A 20,247-nucleotide genomic window follows, 5' to 3' on the forward strand; every position below is an offset into this window, starting at 1 on the left:
TCGGACCAGGGACAGGCCTCGGACCAGGGACAGGCCACGGCCCAGGGACAGGCCACGGCGCAGGGACAGGCCACGGCCCAGGGACAGACCACGGCCCAGGGACAGGCCTCGGACCAGGGTCAGGCCACGGACCAGGGACAGGCCACGGCCCAGGGACAGGCCACGGCCCAGGGACAGGCCACGGCCCAGGGACAGGCCACGGCCCAGGGACAGGCCACGGCCCAGGGACAGACCACGGCGCAGGGTCAGGACTCGGACCAGGGACAGGCCACGGACCAGGGACAGGCCACAGCGCAGGGACAGACCACCGCCCAGGGACAGACCACCGCCCAGGGACAGGCCACGGCCCAGGGACAGGCCACGGCGCAGGGTCAGGACTCGGACCAGGGACAGGCCACGGCGCAGGGACAGACCACGGCGCAGGGACAGGCCACGGCCCAGGGACAGGCCACGGCCCAGGGACAGGCCTCGGACCAGGGACAGGCCTCGGACCAGGGACAGGCCACCACGCGAGGGCCCGAGGCCCGGACTCCGGGAGTCGAACAGCTCTTCGCGAAGGGCAGTATCTGGTCATGGGCAGCCCTGGCTGCCTCAGCAGGCTTGCCACTTGTCCTCACCGCCTCACCCCAAAGATACGGAACTCAGCTGCTCCCAGACCCTTGGTAGCGATGTCAGTGATGACCATTTTATAAACAGGCTCAAAGGGGGCCTGCTCGGTGACCTTTTCAGAATGCAGTTGAGATTTACTCAACAGGTTCGCTGGCAAGACGTGCATAGCTTGTACCTCTTAATCAACTGCAGCTTTTGTTTTATGCCACAGATTGAACCACGAGTTAGTTTATACACATGCGACCTACACACCCTTACCCATTGAGCTATATATCCCAAGCCACTAAGCACACACATCTCACTATGTAGTCCAGTCTTCCTGTCTGATACTCTTGAATGCTGGGATTACAAGTTTTTACCAACCCTGGGCAGTCGTGGCCCACACCTTTAATCCCAGCACTTGGGAGGCAGAGCCAGGTGGATCTCTGAGTTGGAGGCCAGCCTGGTCTACAAAGGGAGTTCCAAGACAGCCAGGGCTACACAGAGAAACCCTGTCTCCAAAACAAAACAGAAAAAAACAAGTATATACTACCCTGCTGCCTGGGTCTTAGGCTCTTGAGCACTGTTTCACAAAGGAAAGAACATGGTATTTGGCCAGAGAAACTTATTTTTATGTTCTTGGGCAATAGAATTATTAATAAATTATGTTGATTTTGTGAATTCCTAAGTAGTCAAGTATGGCATGTTTGTCTTAATTCATTTGCTATTGAAAACTTCAGCTTGCCTCAAATTTGGCTTGCTTTATCAGTGTCTAAAGAGAAAAATGATTGTGCTATTGTATTCAGGTTAGGAAGTAACACAAAATGTGAGTGTTTATTCCAAATAATGTATTGCTTTGTTTTTAGATTGTGGAATAGCACCACTTAGGGGTGCATTGGAAGGGTCTCGGATCATAGGAGGCACACAGGCTGCTGTTGGTGCGTGGCCATGGCTAGTTAGCCTGCAGATTCAAGATGGCGATTTACTTGTGCATGTATGTGGTGGTGCCTTAGTGAGAGACAAGTGGGTCCTCACAGCTGCCCACTGCACTAAAGAATCTAGGTATGTACTCAGACTATGCCTCCCATTTCCTTCCCATAGGGAATAGTTTGGAATGGTAGAGTATCATGGGACTTTAACTAAGCATCATGTCTACAAGTAGCTTTAAATAATTCCTTATATATATGACACTGCATTTGTTGGAACGAATTCTTTAAATCACATATTGGCAACGTTTTCTGTGGATACTTCATAGGGTTTGCAGGCCGTATAGTTACATTACTTAGTATGAAAGCAACCATACATAGGTGGAAAATACGTAATGCCTGTTGCTGCAGTCCTGTAGAACCATACATATAATTATATGTGTGTTTGCATAAAAACATATTTGTTCATGGGTTGCATAAAAACACAGAGTTAATCTTTATTATTTGAACTCTGAAAGAGACTCTTGGGTCTCATTTGCACTGAGTCATAACATCCTATTTTCATATGATTTCTGTGACCCAAATGTAATTTCAAAGGCTAATTCCATGACCAATCCAGTAACTTCTAAGTCACTAACATCCTAGTGACCCTAGGGTATAGGACAATTATGACAGACTTCCTTTGCCGGGCGGTGGTGGTGCACGCCTGTAATCCCAGCACTCAGGAGGCAGAGGCAGGAGGATCTCTGTGAGTTCAAGGCCAGCCTGGTCTACAGAGTGAGATCCAGGAAAGGCGCAAAGCTACACAGAGAAATCCTGTCTTAGGGAAAAAAAAAGAAAAGAAAAAGAAAAGAGAGTGTCTCTTTTCTTCTCCTAAAACATTTTTATGTCTATAAGTGTTTTGTGTGCATTTATGTTTTTGCATCATACATGTTTTATTGTGTGTCCCTGGTGTCCAAGGAGGCCAGAGAGGGCATCTGATCCCTTGGAACTGGAATTATAGATGGTTGTGAGCCAGCATGAGGATGCTGGAAGCAGAACCCAGGCCCCCTGCAAGAGAAGAAACACTCTTAACCCCCTAAGCCACCTCTCTAGCCCAGAGGCATCGATTCCAAGACACTGGTGAGCTGGAGGTGGAGGAACACAATGGTGCTGCTGTTTTATTTTTATTTTTCCTGCCCTTTTCCCTCATTCTACTAAATTAATTCATAACACCAGTTTTTCTATGATCCTTTACAGCCCTCATTTTCTATACTAATCTTTCATTTTTAGCTCCTATTGCTAGGTAGCTTTCTCATCAACTTGTATGATGAATTATCTGATTAGCACATCATAGCTTTTCATTCTAGGTGAAACAATAGTTCCTCAGATTACTAATGAGCCATCCTCTGGTCAAGGATTCACCCCTGTCTGACAGCTGTGGATAAGGGGTCTGGGGCATGTATTGATCGGATCAGGGCACCTAGAGGACAAAGTGGGCAGGTCACCTTTCCTTGTACAAGCATATAGGTATATCACATATAATCATATATATATATATATATATATATATATATATATATACACACACATACATATATACATACATACATACATACATATATACACACATATATGTACTGCTAGCAGAGGGAGAGAGCGGCTGTTGTTTACTGGCACTGTGGGCTGCACCTAAGGCCTTACACATGCCAGGTGAGCGCTCCAGTTCTGAGCTGCCATCTCCAGCCATGTACGTGAAAAGAGCCTGTGTGGTGGGCAGTAGTGGTGTTCATCACAGGGCAGAACCACAGGGCTTTCCCTCTGATACTGGCTCTTACTCTGGCAGAAATGACCAATGTAGGTGGGGTTTTCCTGTGCTGTGGCCACCTCCCAAATAACCAACATGGAGACTCACTATTAATCACAAATGCTCAGCTGATAGCTCAGGCTTGTTCCTAGCTAATTCTTACACTTAATCCATATTTCTTATCAATTCTTTGCCACGTGGCTTGCTACCTTTCCTTAGTATGGTGTGCCTCTCTTCTGACTCCACCCTTCCTCATCCCAGCATCCTCCTGCTTAACTTTATCCTGCCTTGCTATAGGCCAATCAGCTTCTTTATTAACCAAAAAGAGTAGTACATATTCACAGTATGCAGAAGGATTATTCCACAGCAGACCATTAGGATTTAGTTTCCTCTCATTTCTCATTTATCTAATTATTTTCTTTTATAATTAGGGCATAATTTCATATCTCTCAGCATGCCTGTGAAAGACTATCTAGAGTAGATTGAGGTGGGATCCACCCTAACTGAGGGAGGCGTTATTTCTTTCTTAAGACTGAATAAAAAGGAGACTGGGAGCTAGACCACTAGTGTTCAGCACCCTCTGCTTCCGTGTATCTGAAGCCTGCCTTCCTGCCATGATGGACTGTGCCCTAGGACTGTGAGCCAGAATAAGCCCTTCTGCACTATGCTGCTTGTATTGGAGTGTTTTATTCCAGCAGTGAGACAAAGTAACTAATAAACATGGTCAAACTCTGTCTCAAAATCCAAACAAACCTTTCTTCTGTCAGCATTATATTTTCACCTGTTTTCTTTTGGTTTAATTTTCTCAGTTCTAATGCTAAGATCCCAAATGTTTTATTCTAGTGTATTTTTCAGAATTAGGGTTTTGAGAGATGGCTCAGTGGTTAAAAGCACTGTGCTCTTCCAGAGGACCTGGGTTTGATTCCTAGCACCCACATGGCAGCTCACACCTGTCTGTAACCCCCAATTTCAGGGAATCTTGTTCCCTCTTCTGGCATTTTTTTTTTTTTTTTTTTTTGAGACAGGGTTTCCCTATATAGCCCTGGCTGTCCTGGAACTTGTATTCCAGGCTGGCCTTGAACTCAGAGATCTGCCTACTTCTGCCTCCCACCACCCAGCCTTTTCTGGCATTCTTGGGCATCAGGCACATATGTGGTGCCAAACATATATACAGGAAAACATCTGTAACACATAAAATAGAAATAAATAATCTTTAAAAAAGTATAAAAGTAGAGGAAATATTTTTCCATGTCCTTATCACACAGCTTCAAGTTTTAAACTTATACCTCATCTTTTAATGATTTTTATTGGCATGTATGAATTATACATAACTTCATGATGACGTTTCATATATGTATATAACATATTCATGCCTGTGCCCTCTCCTGCCCCCCACCCCACCCCGTGCCTTATGCATGCTGAGCCTGGACTGTGTAGAGCTAAACTTGTTTTCCAGTTACTTGGAGGCAAATCCCACATCTAGCACTTCCCTGTCTCTTGAAGACAGCAACTCTGAAGAGAGTTCTACATTTGGGGTTTACTTTGGTGCTTTGTGTTTCAGGGATTTCATTTTATTTTCTTTCCAAACAGCTAGCTGTCTCAAAACTATATGTCGAGTAACTCAGGCTTCTGCCTGCTAGTGAGGGACACTGTCCTGCAGCCACGTGGTCCTCGTGGTCTGGAATCTGAGTTTCTTGTCCCACTCAACCTCCTCCTCTCTGCTGTATCATGCCATTTGGGCTTTTTAAAACTTTTCTTATTTTTTTGGTTTTTCGAGACAGGGTTTCTCTGTGTAGCTTTGCGCCTTTCCTGGATCTTGCTTTGTAGACCAGGCTGGCCTCGAACTCACAGAAATCCACCTGCCTCTGCCTCCCAAGTACTGGGATTAAAGGCGTGCGCCACCACCACCAGGCCTTGGGTTTTTATTTTACACTTCATGTCACATGGAAAAACGCTTAAAACTTTGTTGTCAGTTCAATATAAAAAACCCAAAATCTTGTGGAAAATCAAGAAAAAGAGTTTAAGTGAGCCTGTGTGTAATAAGAATGTCTGCTTCCTTGCAGTGATCCTCTCAAGTGGCGAGCAGTGGTCGGAATCAATGATCTCTCCCGGCGCCGTTCCCGCATCAAGAATATACGAGTAGTAGCAATCATCATCCAACCAGACTTCATTCTGGAGACTTTCGTAAATGATATCGCACTGTTCCGTTTAAGGAGACCCGTGAGGTATAATGACTATATTCAGCCTATTTGTCTACCTTTTGGTATTCTCCAAAAACTGGACCAAAACACAACGTGTTTTATAAGTGGCTGGGGAAGAACCAAAGAAGAAGGTAATTATAGTCTGAATTCAACTGATATACACCCTCCTGATTATTGGCAGAGGGAGGGAATCTTTTTACACATTAATATCCTTGTGTATATTTCTTTCAAGCTATTGATTGATTAGTTGACTGTTGTGCTAGGGATCAAATTCAGTGCTTTGCACATGCTAGGCAAGCAGTCTATTATTAAGTTTCATTCACTCCATTTTATGTATTTATTTATTTTTACCTTTCTACCCAAAAGCTAAAAAGTTGAGTTCATAAACCATGAAAAAGAACATTTTTACCTTGTTTTTTTCTTCCTTATGGGTGAGAGAAGTTTCCTTGCATAAGCAGAAGTATATAGGAACCCTGGTCATCAACACCAAAGATACTTCAACTGTAGACATTTGTGACAGTCTGGCGTTTCTGCAGCCCAGGACTCAGAGTTGATGAGAGACCTGGCACAGAAAAGCCCACTTTAAACCAGAAGTTTGGGGCTCCCAGGACTGACTGTTTGCTTTCCTTTTCATGTAATGCCCTATGCAGGGTTAGGCAGGAGGTCATGTCTCTCTCACTAGCTGTTGATCCATAGACTGGACAGGAAGAACAGAACAGCTGTTTTTGTAAGAGCAGCAGGCTTCCCGAACGAGCATGTCAGTTCTCGGGTTCCTGCTCCCTCAGTAACCTTTGGAATGCTGCTGCCATTCTGTCTGGCAGAACAGGAGAGTAAAGTGTACTAGTTCAGTTCCTAATGCTGTGATAAGCCCCACGACCAAAGCAGTGTGGGGAGGAAAGGGTTAATTCGGCGTCCAGGTTCCCATCACAGTCTGTTAATGGAGGGGGTCAGGCAGGCAGCAGCCATGAAGGAAGGCTGCTCACTGGCCTGTGCCCATGGTTTCCTCAGCCTGCTTTTGTTTGATTGATTGTTTGAGGCAAGGTCTCTCTCTACAGAGCCCTGGCTGTCCTGGAACTCTCTATGTAGACCAGGCTGGCTTTGAACTCACAGAAATCCACCTGCCGCTACCTCCCAACTGCTGGGATTAAAGGTGTGAATGAACCACCATATCTATTTCAGTTTGCTTTCTTACCCCACTCAGGGCCAGTGCTGAACGGTGGCACCATCCCCAGTGGGCAGGCCCTCCCACAACAATCAGTAATCCAGAAAATACCCACAGTCTTGCCCACAGACCAGCTGATGCAGGGAGCTCTTTAACTGGGAGTTCTCCTCCCCAGGTGGGTTAGGTTTGTGTCACATTGATAGAACCAGCACAAATACCTCGGGTGTTAAGAACTAAGACTTTACAAACAGTGGCCTCCTTGTGTATCCCAGGAGTCAGGAGTTCCAGGTCCTCCTCAGCTATAAGTGGAATGAACTCGGGGCCAGCCTAGGCTACATGAAATCCTTCCTGTCTCAACCAACACCTCCCTGCCCCCATTCTCCCCTGCCACTCCATCCATGCTCCTTAAAAAAGCATCAGCTAGGACTCATATTGAGGTCTTTGTGATTCTGAAGCCTTATTCAGGCTTTAACTAGCACCCTGATCTGTTCTTGAGAGCGTCACAGACCAGTTTGGAGCATATGAGATCAAGCACTGAGATTTGTTTTCCATTGCTCATGGGTCCAGCAAGTATGTTTTTTTTTTTGTTTTTGTTTTTGTTTTTTTTTAATTTTAATTTATTTTTTATTTTTTTAAAGACAGGGTCTCATGTAGCCCAGATTGGCCTTGAATTCACCCTATTGTCAAAAATGACTTTGAGGCTGGGTGGTGGTGGCAAATGCCTTTAATCCCAGCAATTGGAAAACAAAGGCAGTTGGATCTCTGAGAGTTCAAGGCCACCCTGGACTACATAGCAAGTTCCAGGACAGCCACGTTCTTAGTGAGACCCTGTCTCAGAAACAGTCACCAAAATGAGATGATCTTGGACCTGTACAGATGTGTACCACCATATCTGGTTTTTATTTGTGGTTATTTAGACAGTAAAGAGATAATTTCAGGAAAGACTTTGTAAATTACTGTTTTTCTTGAGCACTGTCGAAGGGAGATGAGGGAAGCAATACAATACAGGAAAAGAGCATGCACAGCAGAGCCACAGTCCTAAATTCCTGACTTGTCCTGTTCTAACCCAAAGAGCATGGGCATTGGCCTGTAGGCATACATTTTGAACTCCAGCACTTGAAGGACAGAAGCATATGGATCTCTGTGAGTTCAAGGCCAGACTGGTCTACTTACCAAGTCCCAAAACAGCCAGGGCTGCATAGAGTCCCCTTTTCAAAAACAAAAAAAAAAAAAATTAACCAAAAAAGAACGTGGTCATCCAAATGAATTGTTGACAGTTATTATAAAGCAATAATATGAGTAGTTGCAGCCGGGCCACGGTGGCACACACCTTTAATCCCAGCACTCAGAAGGCAGAAGCAGGAGGATCTCTGTGAGTTTGAGGCCAGCCTGGTCTACAGAGTAAGTTACATGCACCGTCTATGTACTAACTCAGCAATACTCTGAAATGTACTGTCACATGGTGAAGCTTGAGGAGGTCACATTCACACCCTGAGTCACACAGCTAACTGCTCCTTCAGCTAACCAAGCCCATACCATTTGTCTTCCCGTCTTACCATGTCCCCTCTGTACTGTATGACCTATCACAGAGCCACATAGCTTCATGATCTGCAAGGCACCAGACAGTTCAGATAAAACTGGTGGACCAACACGGCATACCACAAACACACCTGAGCCTTCCCATTGAGGACCACCCAACAGGAAGGATCCATAGGGCAGGAATGGAGCATACAGGACAGGCAAGATGGCTCCAGTGGGTACAAGTACATTCCAAGCCACCTTGATGACCTGAGATTAAGGAGAGAACTGATTCCATAAGGCTGCCCTCTGACCCCCACCTGCACTGTGGCATGCTCATACCCCAGCCCACAATAACAAGAGAGCTTAAGGAAAGAGCATGGAGTGCAAGGGAGGAGCCAAGCACAGAGGTGATGCTAATCTGAGAGTGTTTGACACCTAATAGGCACTGATTCCAGTGGTTTTATGGACCTTGGGGAAAGCAAAGAGCCCAAATGATGGAAGAGAGATGCCCGTAAAGCTGGAGCCCATGATTCATAACAACATGGAGTTGCCACAGCCACAGCCCACTTCAGATATGACAAGAAGCTTGGAAGCATCATTACACGCAGTCCTTGGCCTGTGTGTGCTCCCTGTAACGGTGTCCTTTGGGCTGTTTTGGCACACCTGTAGTCCACCATGTTGCAGGAGAAAACTTATCCTCAGAGACACTCTGTAATGACCAGTGCTCATCTTGTAGCCCTGGAAATTATATGGCTGTGTGAGAGATGATGGGAAAGGCACATGACAGCAGTAACTTAAAAAAAAATCTGGGGCCAAGGGACATGGCCCAGTGGTTAAGAGCCCTGGTTGGTCTTTCAGAGGACACAGGTTCAAGTCCCAGCACCCATATGGTGGCTCACAACTGTCTGTAATGCCGGTTCCTGAGGAATCTGATGGCTTCTCTGGCCTCCATGGGCACTGTATGCACATGGTGCACAGACATATATGCAGGCAAAACACCCATACATGTAAAATAATAATAAAAATAAAATAAATCTAGAATGGAAGAGCAAGCAGGAATGACTTCATTAATATTATAAAGTAGAGCAGATAAAATAAAATTACCAGAATTCTGAGGAATATTGTGCCATGGTAAAAGGTTCAATCCACCCGAAGCAGCAGCAACTGTAAATACACAGAACCTAAGAGGGAAGGTTTCTCTACAGTGATGGCCCAAGCCGGCCAGTGCTCAGTCCTCCTAACTCAGCATCCTGTTGTTGAGGTTACAGCTTGTGCCATAGAACTCAGCAGCAGAGTGCAACCCTGTACTAAAAACTAAACAAGAGACGGGCAGTGGCACACGCCTTCAATCCCAACACTCGGGAGGCAGAGCCAGGTGGATCTCTGTGAGTTCAAGACCAGCCTGGTCTATAGAGTGAGTTTCAGGACAGTCAAGGCTACACAGAGAAACCCTGTCTCAAAAAACCAAAACCAAAACCAAACAAGACTGAGAGAAGTGGAGAAAGGCAGTACCACAGCACTGTGCACACAGAGGCTCACTGTAACTTCATCTGTGGGGCAGCAGGATGGTTCAGTGTGAAATGGTGTCTGCCCCCAGGCCTGACAGCCTGAGTCTGATCCCTGGGGTCCACTCATTGGAGGAGAAGACTGACTCCATATGTAAGCACACACGTGCACATGCACATACAGTGATGTATTTTGGTTGCATGTAATCTTGGCAGGAGAGGACATAAAGAGCACCCTGTGTGGTCCTCTGCCTTATATATGATTTGCAACATGCTTTGGCTACAAAGCCACTACAATCGTTGGGAAATGAGTCGAATGTAATCAAAGAATTATCTATTTGTATTCCAAACCCTGAAATAGTTAGAAAACCTGCCAAGTGGGATGAGGAGGTGGACATTTCTTCAGAACTGTGTATGATGACTACCACTCCCCTGAATTTGCAGTCTGAATCACAGAACTTCTAAGACATAGATGCCAGCTGAGAGAACTTAAGCAGCATGGTGCTGTCTGTCCCTAGGCCTTGTGCAAGTCATATTTATAAGAATTTCAACTTTAGCCGGGTGGTGGTAGCGCCCACCTTTAATCCCAGCACTTGGGAGGCAGAGGCAGGTGATCTCTGTGAGTTTGAGGCCAACCTGAGCTACAGAGCGAAATCAGGACAGGCTCCAAAACTACACAGAGAAACCCTATCTCAAAAAACAAAAAACAAAACAAAAAGTCAACTTTATCTAAGGCTTCAAAGCATTCTTTACAGAGGTTAATGAAAATGAATTTTGTTTTTTTAAATCATTAAACCTTAGGGAAGCCAGGTGCCAAGAGTGAGGGACATCAGAAAAAGGCCTTAAAGAGTTCAGATATCGCAGTCACCAGGAAAGATCCAAGAGATGAGAAGGAACCCTGGAGAACACAATGCCGGAGCTGAGGGAGGAAGACACTTTGGTGGTGTAGCCGCTGGTCAGGGCCCATGGAAGCAGCACCAACCGCTGCTCAGGTCACAAGAGAAAGACACATAAGGCGGATGTGGGAGAATTGGGAAGGGATGTGGGGAAAAGAGACAAAACAGGGTGACCGGGTGAATACGATCGAACATATTACACACATATATGATGTGTCACAGTATAGACCGCTATGATGTGATTATGATACATGAAAATAACCTAATTAATAAGCTGGTCAGATGGCTTCTGGTAAAGGCACTGGTCATGACTGACTCTCACAGTTGTCTCTGACCCTGATGTGTGTGCTGTGACACACACATGCACACACAAAACAAATGATTGCCATAAAAATTTCATACTAAATAATTTCCATGCCTTCCCCCAAAAAATATAAAGAAAAGGAGCAGAGGATGTAGTTCAGCAGCAGAGTGCTAGCATGCACGGTCCCACAGTTTGATTCACAGGAGGAGGGAGGGAGGGTTGGAGAAACAGATCACCAAATACATAAACAAACACTGTTTATAGGGAACCAGTAGCAATAGTAGATAACAGAGTCAATCTCCGAGGACTTCATATATTATCAATATTTAGATAGAGAACATCCTGTAAACATATTTTAGTTCTTTGAAGGATTAAAAAAAGCTATAATTTAATAGGTGATTAAATGACCAGGCATGCTTCAAAGACAGCCAAATAAAATCTTTAAAAATGAAAACTATAACTACTGTATTTGGTGCTCACTGGATGAGCACGGAGTCACGCACAACTGAAGAAGGAAGGTGTGAGGTGGAAGAAACGACTGAAGGATCTGAGGTGTGCAGAACCGAAGGACATGGAAGAGGCTGAGGGGAGGAAGACTGGATGAAAACTGGGTGTGACCCACACCTGTCATCCAGCACTCAGCATGAAGACAGGAAGATAGGAGCCCAAGGCCAGTCACAGTTGCACAGTTTGGGACCAGCCCGAGCTATCTGAGTTCTTGTCTTTAAAAAGGCTGGAGAGATGGCTCAGAGGTTAAGAGCACTGGCTGCTCTTCCAAAAGTCCTGAGTTCAATTCCCAGCAACCACATGGTGGCTCACAGCCATCTGTAATGAGATCTGGTGCCCTCTTCTGGCCTGCAGGGATATGTGCAGACAGAACACTGTACACATAATAAATAAATAAATCTTTAATAAAAATAAATAAATTTTAAGAAGAGTGGAGGAGAGGAAATGAAAGAACACTTAGGAAAAATAACTCTGGGGCTGGGAAGATGGCCCTGTGGGAAAGAGTACTAACAGTGTTTGCTCTTCAAGCATGAGGACCGGAGTGAGTTCAGCTCCCAGCACCCACACCCCCCAGATGCCTCTAACCACAGTGCTGTGTGAGTCTCAGTGGGGGGAAGCAGAGAGCGTAAAGTATGACACCCAGTTCCTACTCTGGCCACCAGACGGGTGTGTGCACCGCCCAGTCCTGACTGGCTTTTGCTTTTTATGGTTTTCAGAGTAAATGTGAAAACAAGTGTCAAAATTTAAAATGCGCGCTCTTAGATGATTAGGGAGTCCATCTTGCAAAGGACCTGCTTCAGTTCCCAGAACTCACATGTTGATTCACGATGGAGTCCCAGGGGATCCACTATCCCTCTTCTGACCTTCACAGGCACCAGGCACATGTGTGCACATTCATACATACACAGAGGCAAACATCCATACACATAAAAATAAGCCCTTAAAATACATGCTCTTCAAAAGACACATCTAAGAGAATGGAAAAGATAAGCTTTCAACTAAGAGAGAAAAACATTTGATACAGAAATCCTGTGAGAGCTATAAAGAACTTTCGTATAACTGATCCAGGCAGTGGTGGCACATGCCTTTAATCTCAGTACTTGGGAGGCAGAGGCAGGCAGATCTCTGAGTTCGAGGCCAGCCTGGTCTACAGGGTGAGTTCCAGGACAACCAGGACTACATAGAGAAACCCTATCTTGAAAAACAAAACAAAAGCCCCAAATTTGTATAACTCAGTACTGAATGAATTGTGAATTCACTGACAATTTGAAAAAATACCTCATCAAAGTAGGTGCACAGGTGGCCAATACTAAGTGGAAAGATGTTGACGTCACTGATACCACACTGAGAAGTCACCACACATCTAGTCTCGGCCCAAAAGATGGACAGTAACAGACTAGAGAGATATCTCAGTGACTAAGAGCACTGGCTGCTCTTCCAGAGGTCCTGAGTTCAATTCCCAGCACCCACATGGTGGCTCACAACTATCTGTAATAAGATCTGGTGCCCTCTTCTGGCCTGCAGGCAGAACATTGAGTACATAATAAATAAATAAATACATCTTTAAAAAAAAAAATAGATGGGTAATATCAAGTCCTGGGAAGGATCTGGAGAAACTGGACACTTCCATGATGCTGAGGCGAGGTGGGGGATGTAAAATGGTGGAAGTATGTAAGCAGTTTCTTCTTGTTTGTGAAATAAGAATCTCCCAGACCAGACTGACTTCAAACTCACAGTGATCCCCCTGCCTCAGCTTCTCATGTACTGGGATTACAGAAGTGTGCCATCACATCTAGCTTTGTCAGTTTCTTTAAAATTGTAACATGTACCTACCATGTGGAACACAGCTACTGTTAGGCATCTATCAGATAAGAAACTGCCCAGGAATTCTCATCACAGTATCATTAACAAACCCCAAACCAGAAACAACTAAATGCCCGTGAATAATGATGTGCTGTACAATCCACCGAATGAGTACTTTTCAACAATAAGGCCACAGGTTATTTAATTGTATACACTAAGGCAGCCTCTAACCCATCGGCACAGTATGGGATGTGGCTCACAAAGCCCAGGGTCCAAACACTAGCCCTGAATAAACTGTGTGTGAGGATGCAGGCTGGGCCTAGTGCTGGAGAGGTAGAACCAGCAGGATCAGAAGCTCAAGATTATCCTTGGCTACACACCAGGCCAGAGTGGAAAGCAAGAGACCCTGTCTCAAAGAACCAAACAAATGGAACCCAGGCATTTGTAGGTTCTTTTCTCAGCTCATTAGGCCACCTGGGTTTGGTTCCTGGAGTTTTAGTTCCTGGGTGAGGCTCACAGCTGTAACTCTAATTCTTTTGGCCTCCTTTGGTAGTACATGAACATGGTATACATATATACATGTAGGCAAAAATTCATACACATAAAAAATAAAAATCACTTAAAAGTTTAAAGTTTCAGTAAAATGACCAGGTATGAGACCAATATATACAAATATGTTTCAGTACTAGCAAAAATGAAGAGAATTTAAATGTAAAAGTCAGGGGTTGGGAATGTATCTCAGTGAGAGAGCATGTCCTGGACTAGCTCCCTACCACTACAAAACAATGAATATGTAAATAAAGTTAATTCAGCGCCACACATGGCTTGATAATAGCGAAATGCTGGAAAATAAACACCAAGGAGGGCGGAAGAAGCTGGGGTCCTGCTGCACCGGGGCCAGGACTGTGCAGTGGGGTGCTGCTTTGGAACACCGTGATCCAATTTCAGCACGTTCACTAAAAGGGGATGAGTGTGGGCGTCGACACAAGAACCCGTCCATAAACATTTATAGCAACTCTAGACTAGGAAGAAGATGGAGACACCAGAGGTTCAACAACTCAGGACTAAGTCAACCAAACACAATATGGCCATTGATTTTATTTGGGTTTTGAGACAGAGTCTCACAGAATAGTTCCAGAACTTTCTCTGTCAACCACACAAGCCTTGAACTCAGATCTGCCTGCTTCTGCCTCCCAAATGCTGGGATTATGTGCCACTATAACCAGCATTTATTCCCCCCCCCCTTTTTTTAAGGGCATGCACGACCATGCCCAGCTTTTTATTATTTTTATTTTATTTTATTGTTGTTTTGAGACAAGGTCTCTCTACATAGCCCTGGCTGTTCTGGAACTTACCATGCAGACCAGGCTGGCTTGCAACTTACAGAGGTCTGCCTGCCTCTGCCTCCTGAGTACCAGGATTAAAGTATGTGCCACAGTATCCAGCATTCATTTATCTTATTTTTAATTGTGTGTGTGCGTGTGTGTGTCTATGGTTGCTGTGGGATGGTCTTTCTGTACGCTGTGAATATGTGTTGCTCTCATTGGTTGATAAATAAAGCTGTTTTGGCCAATAGCCAGGCAGAATAAGGTTAGGCAGGTACAATCAAACTGAAGACAGAGATGAAGAAGGGCAGAGTTGAGCAGATGTGAGCCAGCTGTCTTAGAAACAAGATACCAGAGAACCAGTAAGCCATGGACCACGGAGCAATAAATAGATTGGTAGAAATTGGTTAATTTAAATGTAAAAGCCATCTAGTAATAAGCCTGAGCCATCATCCAAACATTTCTAATTAATGATTATTTGGAAACGGCTTTGGGATAGGGCAGGACAGAGAAAAGCCTCTGTTAACACGTAGTGGGTGTGTGCACATGTGTGCAGTGTCCCAGAGACCAAAAGAGAGTGTCAAGTTCCCAGAGCTGGCATTACAGGAGCTTGGGAGCCACCTAAAATGGGCATGGGAATCAAACTCAGGTGTTCTGCAAGAGCAGGAAGTGTTCTTAACCCCCGAGCCATCTCGCCAACCTTATTTATTTTTTTAGTAATTTCAGGTAATGTAATGTTTTTAAACTACACAAAGGGATGGAATATTGGCCATAAATCAACATTATCCTAAATGAAATAAGCTAGAGAAAAAAGTGCAGTATAGTCTACAGCTCCATTTATGTAATGAAAGGCCTCAGGTGGGCAAACCTTAGACAAAGCAGAGGAGTGGCTGTGAGCACCCAGGGCACTGGGGAAACAGATCTTGACTCAGTGACACAGAGAGAACCTTTTATGTACCTGTTCACCCCGTTCCTTTAGTGAGGAAACCAGTGAGGTCTCATTAAGGCTCATACTTTACTTTTTCACATCTTATTTTCTAAGACAAGATCTCCTGTAGCCCAGGCTGGTCTTAAACTCACTGTAGCTGAAGATGACTTTGAACTTATGATCCTGCTTCTCCCTCCTACATGCTGGGATCACAGGCATATATCACCACTCATGGCTTACGCAATGTTGGGGATCAAACCCAGGCTTTGTGCCTGCTTGGCAAGACTACCAAGTGAGCTACACACCACTGGCTGCTGTTTTTATTTATTTTTTTGAGTCCAACTCTCAGTCTGTGGCCCAGACTAGCCTTGAGCCAACAGTAATCCTCCTGCCTCAGCCTCCAGAGTGCTAAAAATTACATGTGTGAGTCACCACACTTGGACTACATGCCAACATTTAGATCACTGTAAAAATGCTTGCAATTATGAAGACATAACTTAGAGAGCTCTGTCCATCCTGCTGCTGACAGGCAGTCCTACCAGCACCCTGCAAGAGGCGAGAGTGCACTTCATCTCTCGAGAGAGCTGCAACTCTGAGCAGAGCTACGGAGGAGTGATTCCTAACACTTCGTTCTGCGCAGGTCACGAAAACGGGACCTTCGACACATGCAGGGTAAGACCAAACACTTACCCTCTGAGAGGTCTTCTAAAGCCTGGAGGTACCTGAACAGAGGCCTTAATTGTCAGGCTGAAGCAAAATTCTTTTCTTTTTCTCCTACTTCAACAATCCAAAACTTGAATCAGATTTCCTGGTTCTTATCTCTATCAGGCTCAAACACAGGCAAAATCTGCCTTGAATCTGTCATCTTCCTGATCCTCCTCATTGCTTTAAAATTTTGTCTTATGTGTCTCAGTGTCTTGCCTGAATGGTGTGTGTGTGTGTGTGTGTGTGTGTGTGTATGTGTGTGTATGTGTGTGCGTGTGTGTGTGTGTGTGTGTGTGTGTGTGTGTGTGTGTGTGTGTGTGTGTGCGTGTGTGTGTGTATGTGTGTGTGTATGTGTGTGTGTGTGTGTGTGTGTGTGTGTGTGTGTGTGTGTGTGTGTGTGTGTGTGTGTGTGTGTGTGTGTGTGTGTGTGTGTGTGTGTGTGTGTGTGTGTGTGTGTGTGTGTGTGTGTGTGTGTGTGTGTGTGTGTGTGTGTATGTGTGTCCTTAGTGCCTGAGGCGGCCAGAAGAGGGCATTAGATTCCCTGCAACTAGAGTTACAGATGGTTATGAGCTGCCATGTGGGTGCTGGGAATTGAACCCTGGTCCTCTGGAAGGGAAGAGCAGACAGTGCTCTTAACCACTGAGACCTCTCTCCAGTCTCCTTTTTCTTTTTTTTTTTGGGGGGGGTTTCTCAAGACAGGGTTTCTCTGTGTAGCTTTGCGCCTTTCCTGGAACTCACTTGGTAGATCAGGCTGGCCTCAAACTCACAGAGATCCTCCTGCCTCTGCCTCCCGAGTGCTGGGATTAAAGGTGTGCGCCACCACTGCCCAGCAGATTTTTTTTTTTTTTTTTAGAAGTGGGCAACCATCACCTCCAGTCCAACTTTAGGACTTTTATACTTTTATGCCATCACTAAAAGAAACCTTCCCGTTAAGAATCATGTGGCAGGGCTGGAGACACGGCTCAGTGAAGTGTTTGCTGTGCAAGAGAAGGGTCAGAGGTCAGATCCTCTGAACCCACAAAAACAGCAGGACATGGTACATGCCGGTAACTCCAGTGCTCCTACAAGGAGATGGGAAACAGAGCCGGGGGAGGTCCCCAGAGGCCTGTAGACCTTTCAGGCAGCAGTAAAACAGGACCCTACCTCAGGCTGGGGAGACCAAGCTCAAGTCCTCTTCCGACATTCATACGTTTGCCATGGCATTCCAAGAAAACACCTGACATTGACCTCTGACCTCCACACACACGTGCTTACACACACGGGCACACACATACACACACATACAAAAAATAAAAGCAAACTTATCCTCCCACTCGGCCACATCTACACACCCACCATCTACACACAGACAGATGCGAATCTGTAGGGCTAGCTAGCATCCTGCCATCTCTGGAATGGGTCAACACGTGGTCTTCCGTGACTAGCTCTTCCACGGTCACGTTCCCGGGGTTTGCCCAGATGGAGAACACATTAGCACTGACTGGTTGCTTGTCCCGTTGCATCCACACAGTATCTGAGGCCACTGAAGGAAGACTGTTTTGGCTCCCAGCCAAGGGGACACCTGGTCCCCTTGTGTCTGCAGTCAGGAAGCAGCTCAGCTGGCTGGGCTTCTCCTCTGTACTCAGCCAGGCAGCAAGCATCCTCGTCACTGATTCTGAATGCACGTCCCTCTGTCCCTTGTTGCCACTTTGTCTGGTCATTGTTGCTTTGTGCTGGATCAAACCCAGGGCTTTGTGCATGTTAGGCAGTGTTACTGAATGATATTTCTGACCTATATTTCTCATGTGTCGTTTTTTGCTTGTTTTTGAGACAGGATCTCACTGTGTAGCTTTGGTTGGCCTAGAACTCAGAGATCTGCCTGCTTCTACCTCCTGAGTGCTGGGATTAAAGGCATGCAACCCCTACATCCAGCTGTTTTTGTGAAGGATATTATTTGGACCACAAGTTTCCACTTTTTATGAAATCTGATTTCCTTCTTGCCTTTTCTTTCCTGGCTGTTTGTCTTTCCATGTTGGAAACTGGGCCCCCAGCTCTCTGTACTCCTTCCCTGTGCTTCTCCTGATAAGAAGTGTGGTGAGCTACTGCCTGAAAGAAAACCAGGATGCCTGTGTTGTCCTTGAGTAGGACAGGAAGGTTATTCACAGAAGCAGGTGTAGTTGTGACTAAGTTGTCTCAGCGTAAGAAACTATAAACCCATCTCGGATTTTTAACAGGGGGACAGCGGTGGACCACTCATGTGCTATCTACCAGAACACAAAAGATACTTTGTGATGGGAATTACCAGCTACGGCCATGGCTGTGGGCGCAAACATTTTCCCGGTGTCTACAGCAACCCGGCCTTCTTCCAGCAGTGGCTCACAGATTATTTCTCACAGGGAAGTGCTAAGCCAGTGTTTAATAAGGACACCGTGCTGGGCCAGGTCCTCCTGGCCTTAGGCTGTATGACCCTTCTAGGAATAACATAAAGAGCCGCTGAAGGCTGCCACTGTCCTCCTTCCCTGCTGTGTTCTACACAAGAAGATCCTTCTTCATGGCTCACGTTAGGGTTCTCATGTCAACACTGTTTTTCGAACAAAAAGGATTGTGACAGAGACAGTTGTGAATTTTGGCGCCAAATCACGTGCCTCCTTTAAAGCTGATTGTTTTGCTGTTTAATTATAATTCTGTGTTTGGGACACTCTTAGAGTTTGTATAAAATAGCAGTTCACGGTGTACTTAATCTGTATAAATACCAATAAACAGTTCATACTTTAACTGAGAGGTTTTTGTTAAACTAATCAAAAGGCATTTTAAGTTGGGTTTTATTTGACTTCCTTATCCATTTGGGTATGGTGGCAGAGAGGGAGTCCATTGAGTCACTTGGCTCTGCTGTTTCCGGCCTGGGTTGAGGCAGATGTGAAGATGAGGAGAGATGTTAAGCAGATCTGCTCCCTCATGACAGCCTGGAGCAGACAGGGTGAAGGCAAGGTAGTCATGAAGTACAGACTTCTAAAAATCATTTTGTATGTATTTTGAGATGAGAGTTCATTATGTAGCCCAGGCTAGCCTCAAGTTTAAGATTCTCCTGCCTCAGCCTCCAGAGTTCAAGGACTACAGGTATGAGCTACTGTCCCTAGTTAAATATTTATAAACTACGTAGAAATAGAAAGAAAAATTTCCATAGCCCTATCTAGGATGGCTACCATGAAATCCTATCTGTCCATTTATTTTAATTATTTTATGCCAGCTTTTCTGAAAGCTTTTCAATTATACAATCATTAGAAAAAATAGTACCATAATTACCCATAGGATAATTACTTTCATTCCTTCATACTAACATCCTGTTCTCAGATTCTCTTTCTATATACACAGGTGCGCGCACGCGCGCGTGCGCACGCACACACACACACACACACACACACACACAGAGGCTATTTAAACAAATGACTAAATATCTCCCAAACTTGGGAAGTAAAATGGCTGTCCAGATTCATGAAGCCCATAGGTCCCCAAAAAGTTGAACCTAAAGGACACCAAGACGTAATGAAATTGTCTAAAGTCAAAGAAAAAGCTTAAAAAAAATAGAAGGGGAAAAATTCTCTGTTAGACTATGAGCATGTTCCTCAGCAGCCATCTTGAAGGAAAGAATGATGGAGCACTTTGAAAACCTTGGAGAAGAATACCAAGCCATAACAACACAAGCATCCCTAGACCCAGCAAAGCTGAGCTTTCGAACAACAGGCCTGGAGGGCGGTCAGTAGGAGGAGGAGAGGGGAGAAGCGAGAGGGGAAGGTGGAAGGAGGGGTAGGTGGGGAGAAAGAAGAAAAGACAAAATATAGACCTTTCCAAATGAACACCAGCTGAGTGAGCTCACCACCATCCTTGTCTTATGAGACATGCTATAAGCAATTCAAGCCTAGGAAGAATGCTTAGTATACAAATTACATGGATGTATAAACTCACTAGAAAAGATAAGTACATAGACAAATTCAAGATCCTGTAATTTCACAGCGACCACACATGAATCAACTTCAATTGGGGTAAAACTGCTGCAGCTGGACATGGTAGCCCATTCCTATAACCCAGCACTTGAGAAGCTGAGGCAGGAGGA

The 20,247-nt window shown here is 45.2% G+C and overlaps 1 protein-coding gene across 1 annotated transcript; it reads left to right on the forward strand.

The window, feature by feature from the left end:
* The first annotated feature begins 1,372 nt into the window (after window positions 1–1,372).
* Tmprss12 (transmembrane serine protease 12) lies at window positions 1,373–18,862 on the forward strand. The gene is made up of 5 exons (XM_036207632.1): window positions 1,373–1,394; window positions 1,455–1,650; window positions 5,364–5,632; window positions 15,982–16,124; window positions 18,371–18,862. Exons 1-5 carry the CDS (start codon window positions 1,373–1,375, stop codon window positions 18,620–18,622), a joined length of 882 nt encoding a protein of 293 aa, XP_036063525.1. The 3' UTR covers window positions 18,623–18,862.
* Window positions 18,863–20,247: the final 1,385 nt, after the last annotated feature.

The sequence above is a fragment of the Onychomys torridus genome, chromosome 16 (genome assembly GCF_903995425.1).
Source record: "Onychomys torridus chromosome 16, mOncTor1.1, whole genome shotgun sequence".
In the NCBI taxonomy this organism is placed as follows: domain Eukaryota; kingdom Metazoa; phylum Chordata; class Mammalia; order Rodentia; family Cricetidae; genus Onychomys; species Onychomys torridus.